This window comes from Linepithema humile, chromosome 6 (assembly GCF_040581485.1).
Source record: "Linepithema humile isolate Giens D197 chromosome 6, Lhum_UNIL_v1.0, whole genome shotgun sequence".
NCBI lineage: Eukaryota > Metazoa > Arthropoda > Insecta > Hymenoptera > Formicidae > Linepithema > Linepithema humile.
The window spans coordinates 10,272,338-10,288,702 of record NC_090133.1 but is presented as its reverse complement, the minus strand read 5'-3'; the positions used below and the strand labels follow the sequence as shown (position 1 = coordinate 10,288,702).

Genomic DNA, 16,365 nt, shown 5'->3' with positions numbered 1-16,365 from the left:
GTTTGTTTAAAAAAGTGTCAATTGTCCTTTCCTTTCTGCTTAACTAGATCGCCTTTATATTCTTTCTTGTTATCTCTTTAGAATTTCTTTGCTGAAAGATTTAGAAAATATGTAATGTGAATGTAACTCGAATCCGTGGAAAATTGAAGCTTGAATTGAAGGAAGAAAAGGGAGAAATTTGATTTCTCTGTATTTCATTTTCTTATCTTTATATTTACAATCATTCTATTAATTAATTTGCTAATGTAAAATTAATATCTTAAGTAAACAGCACCAAGAATCATAATTACAATGCATATTATACTGCTCGATATAATTTAAGAATTATTCATCATAAAGTCAAACCCTATTCGCAAATGGAGCAATCGATCAAAATTTGAATAAAATGAAAAAATGATAATAAGATAAACGAGAGCGAGCAAATTTTAACCTAAATAAAAAAGTTGATCTAGTTGTAAGTACTACGTTTTTCGAGAGATAAATAACAAAACGAAAAAAAAACACCATATATCTCTTTGAAAATTTCTATAGAACAAATCAAACGTTTTCTAGAACATCAAATTTACATAATATTCGGCATTTCAAGAAATAACTTTTACTTATTTTGAACATTATATTATGATAACAAATTTGCAATTGACGAGTAAAACATCAGTCTCACATAAAAAATATTCGCATAAATAGTTTCTATACAGCAATTGTGAAACATACTCCGTGTGTAATATTTTAATAGAGAATTCGCTGATACGTTGATCCTAAAGAGCCTTCAACTTAATTCAGATTAATTTGAATTTTGTATTTGCACAGCAACGTTTCAAGTTATATATTACGTAATTGCTTTTAGTGTATAATCTGAGTAGAATTCTATTTAAAATACCTTTCTTAAAGGTAGCTTTCTTAAAAAAAGCAGCAAAAATTTTTTTAAGTTGATTCTACATCAATACAATAAATATATACATGCAAACAAGATACCTGATAATAAAACACATTTTTTTTTGCTGAAATATACTTAAAAATGAACCATTCTGTCCGCTATACATTTATGTTTGTAATCTTTGATCACTTTTTGATTTTTAGATATTCGAGAAAAGATAGTGGAGAAGCAATTAGGATTCTTATTCTTAGATTCTAATTTGTTTAACAATTTGGCGAGTGTCATAATCAGTAGGCACTGCAGATAAATATTCATAAAACACGAACAGCCTCATTGAGACAAAGTGTACTATTAACATCATTCTTTAATATTCACATTTGTCGTATTCAAATACTCAGAAATATTTTATTGCTGCGCAGTAAATCAACAACTTTGAATAATTCCAATCTCCTTACAAATAAATATACAAGTGAATATAATAATACCGAAATACAGCTTTCGTAAAGATAGAATAAATATATAGTATAATTCTGAATATGTTAATAATGATTTGCAATATACCTTTATATAAATTAATATATTAAAATATGTATAATATATATATAATTTCATATTTTAATATATTAATTTATAAATTCACTATTATTTGTACATTTTGGACAAAGATAATTCTGCTCAGCGTACTATTAAATATCTGGAAAATAGCATATCTTGACTTTAACATTTACATTTTAATGTTGTGCATAGGATAAATATTGAATTGCCAACAAGAGAGGGAGAAAAGTTCATTATTTCATATCATTGTGTATAATTATAACAAATAAATAAAATAACAACCAAGTAAAGTGATTGTAGAACTCTTTTGTTTTTGTATATAGTATTTAACATAATAAATAAAATTACAAAAAAAGATACCAGCTGAAAATCACAAAAAAAATATATATAAATAACGATCGAAGCTGATTGTGTGTTTCAAAGTGCGTAGAGCGAGTTCTTCGAGAATTTGAATATTTGGGAGCACTGGAGAAAGCGATCTTGTAGTAATTCACGAGTTGTAAGAATCGAGTGTCCGCACGAATTTCGAGGGTATTCCGATATGAAGTAACTTGTCCGGTGAGCTGTCTTTCAAAGACGGATAATAACAATTCAACGCTTGCCAGCAAATATCAGATAATTTGGGGATTGTCAACCAGGCAGAGTAAACTGCGTTCGTCCTGTGCATCTGTAACAATTAAATCAAAGATTAACAATAATGCACATTTCATAAAATTGAACGCACTTAAATGAGACACTCGCAAAATATCGTCATTTGAAATGTCATGATAATAACCTTCTCATTAATTTTGACTATACCGCCAAATATGTACATGCGACCCTCTGGAGTCAGCGCCGCTGAGTGGAAGTACACCGGATTCGGTAGAATACATTCCCTCAGTAACGTCCACTGTAGCGTACCAAGGTCCAGCCGCCAAACATCAGAATACACCCAGTCGCCGTTATAACCGCCTGATATGACAACTGATGTGACGCCACTCTTCTCGTCAGTATATTGCACGGAACCGTGACAGCGTCGCGGTGCTGGTACCATGGTTTCATTGACAATGTCGTTGCGATAAAATTTATCGCCGTGTGTGGTTAATGTTCTCCAACTGTTGGTCTTTAGATCAAATGCTGGTATTTCCTAAAAAAAAATTTGTCACAAATATAAAAACAGAAATTATTGTGTGTCTATGTATTATGTACCCTTAATATACAGAATCAAAATTAGAGAAAAGCTGTGCGAAATGTTTGTTCAATAGAAAGTAAACTGTACCGAGAAGCCAAAGGCTTCCGTCGAAGTGCCACCACCAAGAACGTAGATCATCTTGCCATCAAAGGCAAGCTCATGCCTGTATCTTCCATACGGTTCACATTCATCCTTGCCTGTGCAAATGTACACCGTCTCCCAAACGCCCTTTCTCAAGTCGAGTCGATGAATATCACAAGTATACTCGTAGCCGGTGGTGCCACCAACTGTGTAGAGATAAGGACTTTGGCATATCAAAGCCTGCGAAAATATAAATGCGAACGAATAAAAGATAAAGACAAAGTGTAAATAGGTAAAAATAAACAACTACCTGTCCATATTGAGGCTCAGGCAGCTCACCCACGGCTGGTACAATCTTTATCGTACCGTTGTCAACGTTGCAGACATACAACTGATTGCTACAACTCTCACCAAAGGGCACGCCGGTGCCGCCGTACACCAACAGCGCCTTGCCAAGCAATATCACTGCGTTTGATGCCAACTCGTTCGGCATGTCCTGCTGACCGGGCAACCTTTTCCAACGTTCAGTCACCAAATTAAAGCGCCATAATTCCTTGAACAACGGCTTGCTCGTAACCCATGTTTGATCATCAAGCATGTCCGGATCGGTTTCAGGCACGCAAGGATTAAACCCACCATACGAGTACAGATTCCGATAGTCACACGCGATTCGATGACCGCTTCGTGCTTTCGGACGTTCCGGCCCATTCGGTTTATGTTTGGTGAATACAAACGGTTTAAATGTGTACATGTTTCTCCGTCGCCTTCTTACTCTGAGTTCAGCTACTTCGTCGCCGTCACGACGAAAAATGACGATGCAAACACGAGCAAACTGAGGTTAGAGTTCGGTTATATATCCTTTCTTGGCGAAGCTGTTCCATGCGCCATTCCTAACCTTGAAAACGGTTATCTCCACTTTAGCGAAATTCGTTTCTCTGATACAACACTTGCGAATGGTTTCTTTGGATATTTTTAGGTGAAAAGTTCCCAGTTATTTCATATATGTACAGAAAATTTACAGGCATATTTTTCCTTCTCTCAACGAATGTGGCTGCGATGGAATACTTGAACAAAATCGTAGTGCGGTCGAAAATTAATCCATCGAGATGCTTATCTTCGGATTAATACACACGCAACAACAAAATGATATCCTTTGACAATTTGTTATCAATCTTTACAGCTAACTGTGATAACATATAGAGACTAGAAACCTATATAGGGTGCCTTCACTTTAGGGTATATTCAGACTTGTATAGTGCAAAAGCAGGGTTGATTGGTTTATAAAAAAAATGCATGAGGAAATGGACCAATCCAATTCCTTGTGCATATGCTTGTCGCAAGTTCGTTTGGATAAACCCTCATCCCTTGCCTATTTACTGATCATACTGTAGTTATGCTTATATTTCTTCAGCGTGTATATGTTATCATGCTTATTGGTTTATTTTAATATTCCAGGTTTAATTGTGCAGGATCTTATTGCAAAAAATTTCACAAGTATTATAAAAAATGAGAGAGATTCTTCTTACAAATTGCGAGCGAAACTTTGTAAACAAATGCATAGAAGAAAAAACAGTAAGTATAATAATTATATGTATTAAAAATCTTTTTTTAATGCAAACTTACTGGCAGTTTAATTGATAAATATATTTGTATATTTTTTAATTCATACAGTTATTATAATTTATATACATTTTAGAATATATTGAATTTATTTTTTGTGAATTATCTTACTTATAAGTTTAATAAATATAAATATGATGATAAATTTGTTGTATTTTTGCAGAGATTAGATGGTCGAAGATTATTAGAGCCACGACCAATAAAGATTTATTTTGGCTCCAACTGGGGATGCTGCATAGTATCTCTGGGAAACACAAAGTAAACATTTTAACAATATATGGATTAACTTTAATGTATATATACACTGCATAACATTGAGAAGAATCTTTTTGCAGAGCAGTAGCACAAGTATCATGTGACATACAACAGCCAAAATTTTCTCGTCCTAACGAAGGTACAATACGTATAAATGTCGAATTAACTCCATTGGCAGCTCAACACTTTGAGAGTAGCAGACAATCTGAAGCTTCCATACTGATCAGTAGGCAATTGGAAAAGTGTTTCAAGGATTCAAAATGTGTGGACTTGGAATCTCTCTGTATTGAAGCAGATAAGAAGGTCACTAGAATATTCGATATTTTTAACTATTGCATTATAATGTGTGTGTAGCAATTTGTTTACGTACATATTTATTCATTTAGGTGTGGAACTTGAGAATTGATATCAATATCATAAATCATGATGGGAATCTGATTGATTGTGCTTCCATAGCGACACTTGCTGCTCTCATGCATTTTCATCGGCCGGATGTCACTTCCACCGGCGAGGAAGTTATTATACATTCAGCTTCTGAGAAAGACTTTCTTCCACTGACATTGTTTCATTACCCAATTTCCGTATCTTTCATAACTTTCGAATGGTAAACCAGCCATTTATTTTTCACATTTTTACTTGCAAAATATTTAGTACTAAAAATTTATTACAAAATTCAACATTCTTTTAAATACTCTAGACACAAAAACAAAAAATTTTTATAAATTTTACAGTGGCAATACCATAATGGACCCCACATACATAGAAGAAAGAGTCGGCGTTGCTCAGCTCACTCTCGGGATGAACTCTTATAGAGAACTTTGCAGTTTACATTTCGATTACTTAACGAAAACTATGATAGTCGAGGACGTCATATCTGCTGTTTCTAACGACGCGGCGAATTATGCCGCCACGTTGGTGCAGCAAATTAAGGAAGCAGTAATGCAGGATGTGCAAGCACGGTATAATTGCTTAAAAAAATTCACTGCCTTTATGTAAACTTATTTTTCATGTAAATGTAACTTAAACACGTAATGCAATCCAAAAATTTTCGCATTGATGCCAGAAATAACAGCAGACTTTACGTATATTTGCAATTCTGTTTGATAAACTATCTTTTAGTTATTTTAAATGACAAGAAAAAGAAGTTGATTTAGTGATTGCACTTTAAAATGTGTTCTGTATTTCAGGTACAAAAAAGATAACAACAACATATGTAGATTTAAAGAGAGCATTCAAATGAATAAGCTCACAACAAAGATTGGTGATCATATTAATATCAAATTGCAAAATAGACGGGATGCATCAACTATTAGCGAAGGTATCATTAGAGCCAAGCTTAATTTTTTGCATTGTTAATTTTAATTTTGTTAAATTAGAAACATTTTAATTAAAAAATTGAATTAAAACTAATAATTAAAGTTTACTATTAATTATTTTTCACTTTAACTTGCTTTTATGTGTAACATTTATAATGTACAATGTGAGAAAATTATATACATATTTAATTTAATGATAAAAATGCATTAGATGATGACATGGATGTCGAAGATGTCAATGACAAGAGTCATATTGTAAAGCACAAAGAGGGATCAGCTGAATTGATTGTTTTCCATGTAAGTATGAGGAAAAATGTACTTGAGATCCATTTACAATTAATCATAATTTCTTAATTATTCTTAATTGTTCTTGTAGGGTTCACCCGAGAAAGAAGAAGTTGATCCTAGCAATACGTACGAGTCTGAGTCGGATAATTCATCTCATTAATTTATTGACTCCATAAAGAAAAAGTATAATAATTTAATGTGATATAGATGGAATATTGATGTACATTTCGAAGAAAACAAGAAAATAGAAACCAATATAGTCCGATGATGCTGAAAAACAAATGAATGACAGTTAATAAAATGAAATGCTTTGTAATAATTTCCTTTTTCATAATTCTAATTCAAGTAGCAAATTAATCAGAATCATATCTTTCTACATTTTTAAGGATGGAGACGGCAATTAAACTTACGCAGCAACATGAGAAAAGTATAAGATGCGTCTGGAAATCGACTATAAACTAGTTTTTATTTCACAGCTTTTTGATACACTTTTCTAAAATCACACACCAATTGCCTTGATCATAGTAAACCTCTTTGATTGAAGCCGTGGACACTTCCGCGCACAGTTTGGCTAGCTCGCCCTCCTGAAAGACGTGGTAATATCTCAGGAAACGCTCGCCGTCCTTTTTTTTCCAAGGAACCAGCATGTCGCTGTGAGTAAAATTCGACCTGTTTTCATGAACCGGCAGCACCAAGCGATGTTCCGAGACGGTCTCACGACCGCTCTCGTCCGGATCAATTTTCTCATTTCCTTTGAGCTTCTTGCCGTACTTCAAGTAAAACGAGTCCGCGGAATCCTTGCGCTGTTCCTTCGCCCAGACATAAATCAAGCATCTCCCCGTTGGTCTTAATATTCGAACGATCTCGGAAATGGCGCGCTGTCTTCGTTCCCGAGTGGACAGATGATGTATCACCGCGATACTGATCGCCGCGTCGAAGGAATCGTCTTTGTACGGCAGGTGCAGACAGTCGCATTGGAGAACCTCGAAATCTTGCTTACGACATATGTCCGTCAGTCCTGAACTACGATCGCATCCCGTCTGGAATGAGTGTTGGGATTAAGTGTTTTAGCAGCAGCTCGTAAAGAACGATGCAAACTCGGTTGATTAATGATACTTGGAACAGTACTTTGTATATATTCCGATTTCCGCGTAGATATTTGCCGTTCCCGCAGCCGACGTCCAACAGCAACGCGCCCACGTCCAAATTTTCGAGGAACTTGGTTACATTGGGCCACTGCTTCTGTCGCGTCTCGTTAAAGTGACTAGATATTTCGTCGTAAACCTGAGAGCAATATCAGCAGATTAACAAATGAAGTGATCGTTGAATTTGAGTCGCAATCTACATACTTCGTGTACGTATGAATTTTCTAATCCCGACGCCGCGTCAGCGTCGATGAAGCAAGTGGTATTGTGTTTCGCAGTGTCGCAGTACTCCTTGAAGCTGCAGTGGCAGTCACCTCGTCGTACTTTTCGGAAAGTGAAGGATACCCTGACGCCGCGCTCCTGTATCGTGGTTCCATTCTCCGTCGCAATTGTGTCACTCTGACGAGGACAGATGCCGTGTGTCCATGCGTATCTCACTTCCCCTGTCATGATTAATAACGATCTGGCTGGCAAGAACACATCTACTTTCTGAGTTTCCCTTTTGAAGTTCATGACACACGCGGAACCCAATGACAGAGACAGTATTGCGTCCTCAAAGACGCTGTGCGTGTCGATATGTGGTGGTATGCCTATTATATAAATACCATACTTATTAAAATTGCTTGCCAATCTCTGATGGAGAAAAATTTGTTAATAAAATAATAAATTAATTCAATTTAATGATTAAACCAAATTTAAGCAACAGATATAAATTGGTGTAAAATTACAAAAAAGTAGTGTCTGAATTTTTGCAAAGGAAAAAATAAATCATATCATTTACGTCATTTAAAAAATTTTAAGGTGTGTGTATATATAAAACACAGTACCTTGTCCAGGCAAATATTTGTTGATAGTCAACTGATCATATGTGTACTTATGACCATACTTGTCGAACATTGTCTGTAAAAATCTGTAGTCCTGCGGAATCGGAACAATAGGCTCGTCGGGATTCACTATATTTCTACCATATTCGAATTCATATCCAAAATGCTTCACTTGTCTATGTTTCAACTGCGATGAGACTGATTCTGCAACAGCACTCTGTTTAAGCAAAAATGATACATACTCTTTTACACCTTTATTTTAATCGCCTTTTGTATTATGACAACTTAAATGTTTTACCACATTCTTCCCAGTTGATCATTCTTAACAAAGTTTCTTCTTGCTCTTCTGTTATGAAATTCTCTATTAATACAAGACCAGGTGGAAGTGTACAGTTGAATGTATTGCTATCTATATTGGGAACTGAAAACAATAACTTTTTACTTTAAATTTAGTTCATATATTATAATACTATAACAATTATAATATTTTATACCTGTTTCAGTATAACATACATATAAGGGGCCGTTTTGACCCGGAAGTTTAATACGGCCATGAATATAATTATATATGCAAGTCGCATCTTCCTTCGAATTGCATGTTATGAAGCAATACGACTTTCCCAATGGCATTATTAAAGTATATTTGGAGATCAATGCATCTAATACAGATTGCAATGTCTCCCTTTTAATACCAGTAACCAACCCACCGTTGCATATCATCAAATGCTATATAAAATTAAACAAGATTATACAGCATTAAGTTTAATGCCCTTAAAAATTAGGTAGTATTATTACATTATAAGATATGTAGCATTTACCTGAGTAGGTTTATCAGCGCATTTAATATTCATATCCCTAAGTAATCTGTAATAAGCACGTTTTTGCTTACGCACGCTTTTTTTATCGTTTTTTTCTTTACAGTTTTCAATTTGCGTTTCATCATTTGAAGACATAATTTCCAATGCTTAAATGTATAAAGAAAATAATTTCGTGACAATTGTACTGTCTTGTCAGTTCTGAGTGAGGAAAATTAATTCCATTTTGTTGCGTCTATATTTACAGTATTCTGTGAAGAAAGAATAAAAAACGAACAAAAGAAAAATTTCTCTATGTAATATATTAATCATTCTTTTATATCATCCTGAGAAGATAAATGAAGATGAACGAACAATTTAATAATCCTTACTATTCGGCGAATAGTATTCGCTAAGAAAAACTTAAACATAAGGTCTGTTCTTTATAGCTGAACTGGCTGTACTAGTTCAGAGTTTATCTTTTTCCCTCTACATTGGAAGGAGAAAGATAAACTCTGAACTAGTGCAGCCAGTTCAGCTATAAAAAACAGACCTATAGCATGTCTTAGGGTGAATTTCCACTAAGCGCGTCACGCACGCGTCATCCGTCGCGTCACGAATTAACCAATCAAAACATCCTACGTGTGACCTGCCTCATAACAAATGCGCGCGATCTGGGATCTCATACAAAGGTTGTTTTCCAGCAAAGGACACAAGTTGACACAAATCGACACAAGTATCACTCTGTCTTTGTTTGATATTCAATGAGCAACAGAGAGAATAATACTTTTGTGTCGCTTGTGGGTGTTTACGATAATTCAAGTTCGAGTTAGTTTCACTAGGACCGACAATGAGATATACATAACCATCTAGAACCTTTATGATTCATGACAACTCAACGCTGTCTTGTATTGCTTGAGTTAAATTCATTGAATTTGTTGAGTTTAATAAATATAATTATATACATATATATATAATTATATCTATTAAAGAGGTATACCAACACAACATACATACCAACATTATTTGTTTCTTTCATAGACTGATTTGCAGTTAACATTTTTTTATTACAATAAAATTTGCTCTATAAACTCAACAAATTTAATGAATTTAACTCAAGCAATACAAGACAGCGTTGAGTTGTCATAAATCATAAAGATTCTAGATGGTTATGTCTATCTCATTTTTCGGTCCTAGTGAAACTAACTCGAACTTGAATTATCGTAAACACCCTGTGTCTCTTGGTGGAAAACTACCAAAAAAAGTATCTTTTGTTTCTAAAATGTCGAGCAACCTAAGGGCCTATCCAGACAAATTTGCATAGTCGCATAAACATATGCATAAGGAAATTGATTGGACCATTTCCTTATGCATTTGCTTATGGACCTTAATATTATCTCCTATGAGAGTTTGTTTTATTAAAACAATCTTTTTTATTGGATATCGGACGTCGTAATACGTCGGAAATCAGACCCAGTGTGAATCCAGCATTTGTCTATTATCTATAGCAGGGATACGCAACTGGCGGCTCGCGGGCCGAATCCGGCCCTCGATCAAAGCTGCCAGTCTGGCAACTCTGCCCGTGACGTTCAAGTAAGGCACTATAATGCCCATTTCCATCAATGTAGATTAACTTTAATCTCGGTTCAACTTACTCTTCATCTTTTTCTAGTTCTAAGAATTAAAAAAAAGTGAAGAGTAAGTTGAACCAAAATTAAAGTTAATCTACGTTAATGGAATCGGGCATAAACGTGAGTATTCTCACGTTTGCACCATTTTCGCTCCATTCTTCCACTCCTTGCCCTCTCGCCCTTTTAGCTTCTTAGCTTGCCCTCGCTTAGCTAAGAAGTTTATGGTGATTAGGCGACAAGATCTATAGAGAGAAGGTTACCTCAGGAAAACCGGTTGTGAGCGAGAGACGATGAAGTAAAGGGGGAGCTAGAAACAGCTTGATGGCGAGGGGCGATGAAGGAAGGGGAGAGCATGATGATCTCATCGACAAACAGTAGCTGTCTCTCTCTTTCAAAGTTCTTCCTTTTCTAACTGTTTCTAACTCTGTACACATTAAATTTTATAATATTGCCAAAAAAAATTACAAGCACGTAGGTGATAAGAGGAAAGCTGAAGATAATCAAAGAAAAGTCGCCAATAAATATAAAAAAATTATTAATTAATTTAACGCAATTCACAGATTTTAATACAACATATATATATAAATGTATTTTTATTATTATAGATACTTATAAAATTTTATAATCACAATGTTGCCGCATATTTAATGATCCCTAATATATACCCCATCATATTTGTTTTAAAGAATTATTTTAAGATTTCAACAGAAACATTTCAATAATATTTTATTAGCAAATATTTAAAAATTGTTAACACTTTGTAAATTTTATCATATAAATATTCACATTTGCAATGTTGAAACATATATTACAATTTCATTATTTAAGTTTGTATCATAATAAATTTGTGTATGATGCTTTTTATATTACCCTAGAATTGTACTTACATTTATGAATTTTAGTTACAATTTCTTGACAATTTTTGAGGTTTTCACAATTAAATATAAAAAATAAATTTCTTTATAGTATTTCTTTTGTAAATAATGCATATAAACAGTAAATATTATTTTAAAAATAATTTTTAAATATGTACTATTTTTTCTTTTATTTTACTACTTTACAAATGATGTTTTTTGTGTATATCCCCAAATTATATTTTATTTTCATTGATATTACAGTCTAAATACGACTATAAAGCAATTTGTATTACAAATGCATCTGTTGCAGCGATATTTAACATTATAAACGTTAAATATCTAGCGCTATAATTTGCAATATATGTAATTTATGGCGCTTTTCTAATTTACTTTTCAATTTTTATTACGCAATTTTCAGTGCTATCAATATTTTACAAAATAAAAGTATTTTTTCGATGAAAACTCATGGCTGGTTTATGCTTCGGTCTTAATCTTAATCTTAGTCTTATAGCGTTTTCGATTATACAGGATTTGAACGACCCAGGGTTGGTTAATGACGTCATTGCAACCTCTCCACCAATGAAAGACTTGCATTTATAGTAAAATAGTGATTGATCAACCCTGGGTCGTTCAAATCCTGTATAATCGAAAACGCTATTAGTCTTAATCTTATGGCCGGTTTATGCTTCGGTCTTAATCTTAATCTTAAGAGTTGATAACGTAGAATGCCATAAGGGCGTTTATACTTCCCTAGTCTTAATCTTAGTCTTAATCTTAATCTTGGAAAGATCCCATCTTTTAACTTTAGTCCCTAATGTCCTAAGGCCGGGCCAATGAGGTAAGTCTGACGTCCGACGCAGCACGAAACCGCGCGAAATAATGGTTTTCGATTCTTGTAAAATACAAAAATGAGTGATGCTGATTTAATTGAATGTGTCCAACAATTCGATGTTGTTTGGAATAAAAAAAATCCAAATTATAAAAATAAATTAATGGTTAGGTTTTGTTACATTTGCACATGCGTAGTCCGAATTTCCAGGGAAGCATAAACGAGTCCTTAAGATTAAGTTAAGATTAAGACTAAGATTAAGATTAAGACCGAAGCATAAGCCAGCCATAAACTCAGCCATTAAGGACTCGTTTATGCTTCCCTGGAAATTCGGATTACGCATGTGCAAATGTAACAAAACCTAACCACTAATTTATTTTTATAATTTGGATTTTTTTTATTCCAAACAACATCGAATTGTTGGACACATTCAATTAAATCAGCATCACTCATTTTCGTATTTTATAAAAATCGAAAACCATTATTTCGCGCGGTTTCGTGCTGCGTCGAACGTCAGACTTACCTCATTGGCCCGGCCTTAGGACATTAGAGACTAAAGTTAAAAGATGGGATCTTTCCAAGATTAATAGCGTTTTCGATTATACAGGATTTGAACGACCCAGGGTTGGTTAATGACGTCATTGCAACCTCTCCACCAATGAAAGACTTGCATTTATAGTAAAATAGTGATTGATCAACCCTGGGTCGTTCAAATCCTGTATAATCGAAAACGCTATAAGATTAAGACTAGGGAAGTATAAACGCCCTTATGGCATTCTACGTTATCAACTCTTAAGGCCGGAGCACAGACTTTTACATAAAGCATAACGCATAAGCATAAGGAAATTGATTGGTCTATATATAAGCATAAGCAAATGCATAAGGAAATGGACCAATTAATTTCCTTATGCTTATGCGTTATGCTTTATGTAAAAGTCTGTGCTCCGGCCAAGATTAAAGCCGAGAGCACAAGCTTTTACATAAAGCATAACGCATAAGCATAAGGAAATTGATTGGTCTATATATAAGCATAAGCAAATGCATAAGGAAATGGACCAATCAATTTCCTTATGCTTATGCGTTATGCTTTATGCAAAAGTCTGTGCTCCGGCCATAAAGCCGAGAGCACAAGCTTTTACATAAAGCATAACGCATAAGCATAAGGAAATTGATTGGTCTATATATAAGCATAAGCAAATGCATAAGGAAATGGACCAATCAATTTCCTTATGCTTATGCGTTATGCTTTATGCAAAAGTCTGTGCTCCGGCCATAAGACCGAAGCATAAACCGGCCATCAAAGCATTTCTATATTAAAGGAGCGAGAGAGAAAATACAAAAGCGTGTGAGAGAGACAGCTACTGTTTGTAGATGAGATCATCATTGTCCCTCTTGCCGCTCGCCCCTCTCATCATATGCCCCTCTTGCCGCTCGTCCCTCTTTGCGTATGAGGTAACCTTCTCTCTATAGACTTGGGGGAAAACTAGCCGATCAAGATGGCGGCTACGGGTAACCCGTGTAACTAAATGAGCGCGGAATTTATAATATATGAATATTATTCATTACGCCAACGCCAAGCCAAGATTAAGTTAATAACATTGCCATTTTTCTAGCCGACCAACATGTCGCTGCATGATTTCCCTCTGCCGCTCAGGCTTCACCCCCCCGCCCCCACCGATAAGACCACTTATCGCTTTGTCCATATATTCCTAGGTCCATGCTCACTGTTCAAACGTAACCTAACCTTACCTTTATCCCAAATTATCCTTTTTCCAACCTAACCTTACCCCACCTAACCTATTTTGTAAGAAAAGTGATGCGTTTACGAACGGCACAACCGTTACGATCCTTCGTTCCCGGCACAAGAAGCGAGTAGGCTGTGAAACTGACAAAAGCGCGGCGCCATATTGCGTGCTAGTGTTTGGTTAGCGTTTCTGGCGCGTGGTGAAGAAGTTTGTTGTAATTTAATTGATAACGATGTCCGACAATCAGGTAAGCGATCCGATTAGCGTGATCGACATTCTCTCGATGTCGTCCTTTCAATTACGGCTGCGAATGCAGCTAGCAGCGATTATTTCACCGATTTTTCACACCGATTTGCTGAGAGTTTGAACTAGCGCTCTAACCTTGCCATATACTATTAGGAACAGAAACCCGAAGCCGGCCCAGGCGACGCAAATTCAGAATACATCAAGCTCAAAGTCGTCGGAAACGTAAGCGATGCATACTGGATAATATCGTACACATTTCTGCACACACGCATGAGATTTCTTCTTTTTCCAGGACAGCAATGAAATACACTTTAGGGTAAAGATGACCACTCAAATGGGGAAGTTGAAGAAATCTTACAGCGATCGCGTGGTGGGTCTCTTTTTTTTGTTTTACTCGCATTTATTATATCGTTATTGAAGCATGCACAATTGTATAAATTTTTCTACAAGTAATACTGTGAAAAATACGAATCAATGGAAAAGCATCATTGAAATTTTTTTGTCTTAATTCTGATGTTTCTCGAAAGTACTTTGAAATATTTAAGGTTGTAATTTTTGTTTTTTAATTTTGTTTTTTAAATAATTGTTTTTAATTTTGAACATGCTTGATTCATGTTTCTTGTTTAATAGTGAGTCTTGCATGAGAAATATAATTTGTAAATTAATTAAATATTTAATTTATAACTTGTTTATGAAATTTTTTATACTAAATTTCAAGATATGTTTAATTGTTCTTTTGTAATAATGAGTTTTATTTTATTTTAGGGTGTACCGATGACATCACTTAGGTTTCTTTTCGATGGCAAGAGAATCAATGATGACGAAACACCAAAGCAGGTAATTAATAATAATTGTAACTTGGTGTCTCTTGGAGGAACAATGTGCTCGTTCTGAATCTGTACTCACATTTCTCGCTTTCTGTGTTGTAATTAAAAATAATCAATACTTGGATATTTTTATTGAAAATTACAGATACGATTAAATAATATGAAGAACAATCGCAAAAGTTTCTTATCCCTTTGCAATCGATTTTTATTCTTTTTTTTTTAGAGATGTATTTATTTAAATGTTATATATTTATCAATATTTTATCTATTATAGTAAAAAGTATTCTTAATAAAATATTAATTTCAGTTGGAAATGGAGAATGATGATGTCATTGAAGTGTATCAAGAACAAACAGGCGGTCATTAACTGAATTAGTTTGAGAAGAGAAGGATTAACATTTCGTTCTATAATATTTCTTAAAGTGAAAGTGATTCTTATAACAAAGAAAGATGGACAAATTAATATGTATAAACACAACACAAACAACACAACACACACAAACACACACACATACACACAAACACACACATGCACACATCCATCATGCATATATGATTAAACAAAATGTAATTGTCTTTATTTTATATACGATATTGTAAAATGTACTATTTTACATTTTCATACGAAGGCGAAAGTTGTTTCTAACAAACATCGCCAAACAGTGAATCTGAATTATTTTATAAAACTTAGGCGTACACAGTCGTGTCTTGTGCATTGATTTCATTTTCGTATGTTGTGAGAGCAACTTATCGGAAAATAGAATAATCGAATTATCCATTATTATAAATACACTTGACATTCGTAAATTTTTTATCCATTTAACCCCATCCTCGGAAGTCGCGTGTCTTGGCTCGTTCTTTACGTCTTCTAAGAAAACGGATATAAAAAAAAGATAATACGATCCATACACACGCATTAACGTGCACTCACAATTACACAGACACACATCACGTATAATTAAACAAAATGTAATTTTTTTTTATTTGACGTATGATATTGTAAAATGTGGTATTTTACATTCCTGTACCAGGCCGAGTTGTTACTGAAAAACGCCAAACAGCAAATTCCTGAGTCATTTTATAAAACATTTAGGCGCGCGAGCAGCATATCTCAATTATATATTGTGCATTGTGTTTCCGTTTTCGTGTCATCAGGGCAATATATATATTGTCGGAAATAGAATAACTGAATTATCCACTAATTCTAAATGCGTTTGACATTCGTGAATTCCTTGATCATTCAAACTCGCCCACGGAAATTGCATGTCTTGGTTCCCTTTTTTTTTTTACTCCCCCTTAAGAAGCAT

The 16,365-nt window shown here is 34.4% G+C and overlaps 4 protein-coding genes across 5 annotated transcripts; 2 read left to right on the top strand and 2 right to left on the bottom strand.

Moving 5' to 3' along the window:
• Window positions 1–1,645: 1,645 nt before the first annotated feature.
• Window positions 1,646–3,897, bottom strand: slim (scruin like at the midline). The gene is made up of 4 exons (XM_012360842.2): window positions 2,992–3,897; window positions 2,688–2,921; window positions 2,205–2,555; window positions 1,646–2,096 (listed from the first exon to the last, which is right to left on the bottom strand). Exons 1-4 carry the CDS (start codon window positions 3,430–3,432, stop codon window positions 1,920–1,922), a joined length of 1,203 nt encoding a protein of 400 aa, XP_012216265.1. The 5' UTR covers window positions 3,433–3,897; the 3' UTR covers window positions 1,646–1,919.
• A 107-nt stretch (window positions 3,898–4,004) lies between these two features.
• Window positions 4,005–6,479, top strand: LOC105668454 (exosome complex component Rrp45). The gene is made up of 8 exons (XM_012360856.2): window positions 4,005–4,253; window positions 4,465–4,559; window positions 4,637–4,859; window positions 4,943–5,160; window positions 5,288–5,515; window positions 5,744–5,874; window positions 6,084–6,169; window positions 6,249–6,479. The coding sequence occupies exons 1-8, from the start codon at window positions 4,188–4,190 to the stop codon at window positions 6,318–6,320; spliced, it is 1,119 nt and encodes a 372-aa protein (XP_012216279.2). The 5' UTR covers window positions 4,005–4,187; the 3' UTR covers window positions 6,321–6,479.
• Window positions 6,480–6,607: 128 nt separating this feature from the next.
• On the bottom strand, window positions 6,608–9,410 carry LOC105668425 (alkylated DNA repair protein alkB homolog 8). Of its 2 annotated transcripts, none has more exons than XM_012360816.2 (7): window positions 8,948–9,410; window positions 8,624–8,855; window positions 8,428–8,550; window positions 8,133–8,372; window positions 7,510–7,895; window positions 7,289–7,444; window positions 6,608–7,200 (listed from the first exon to the last, which is right to left on the bottom strand). In XM_012360816.2, exons 1-7 carry the CDS (start codon window positions 9,080–9,082, stop codon window positions 6,631–6,633), a joined length of 1,842 nt encoding a protein of 613 aa, XP_012216239.1. In that variant the 5' UTR covers window positions 9,083–9,410; the 3' UTR covers window positions 6,608–6,630. The 2 variants fall into 2 exon arrangements, with proteins under 2 accessions (XP_012216239.1, XP_012216254.1); XM_012360831.2 differs by having other exon boundaries at window positions 8,133–8,333; window positions 8,948–9,409.
• Window positions 9,411–14,047: 4,637 nt separating this feature from the next.
• LOC105668312 (small ubiquitin-related modifier) lies at window positions 14,048–15,850 on the top strand. Its single transcript, XM_012360622.2, has 5 exons — window positions 14,048–14,232; window positions 14,385–14,453; window positions 14,524–14,601; window positions 14,997–15,068; window positions 15,366–15,850. The coding sequence occupies exons 1-5, from the start codon at window positions 14,218–14,220 to the stop codon at window positions 15,423–15,425; spliced, it is 294 nt and encodes a 97-aa protein (XP_012216045.1). The 5' UTR covers window positions 14,048–14,217; the 3' UTR covers window positions 15,426–15,850.
• The last annotated feature ends 515 nt before the right edge of the window (window positions 15,851–16,365 follow it).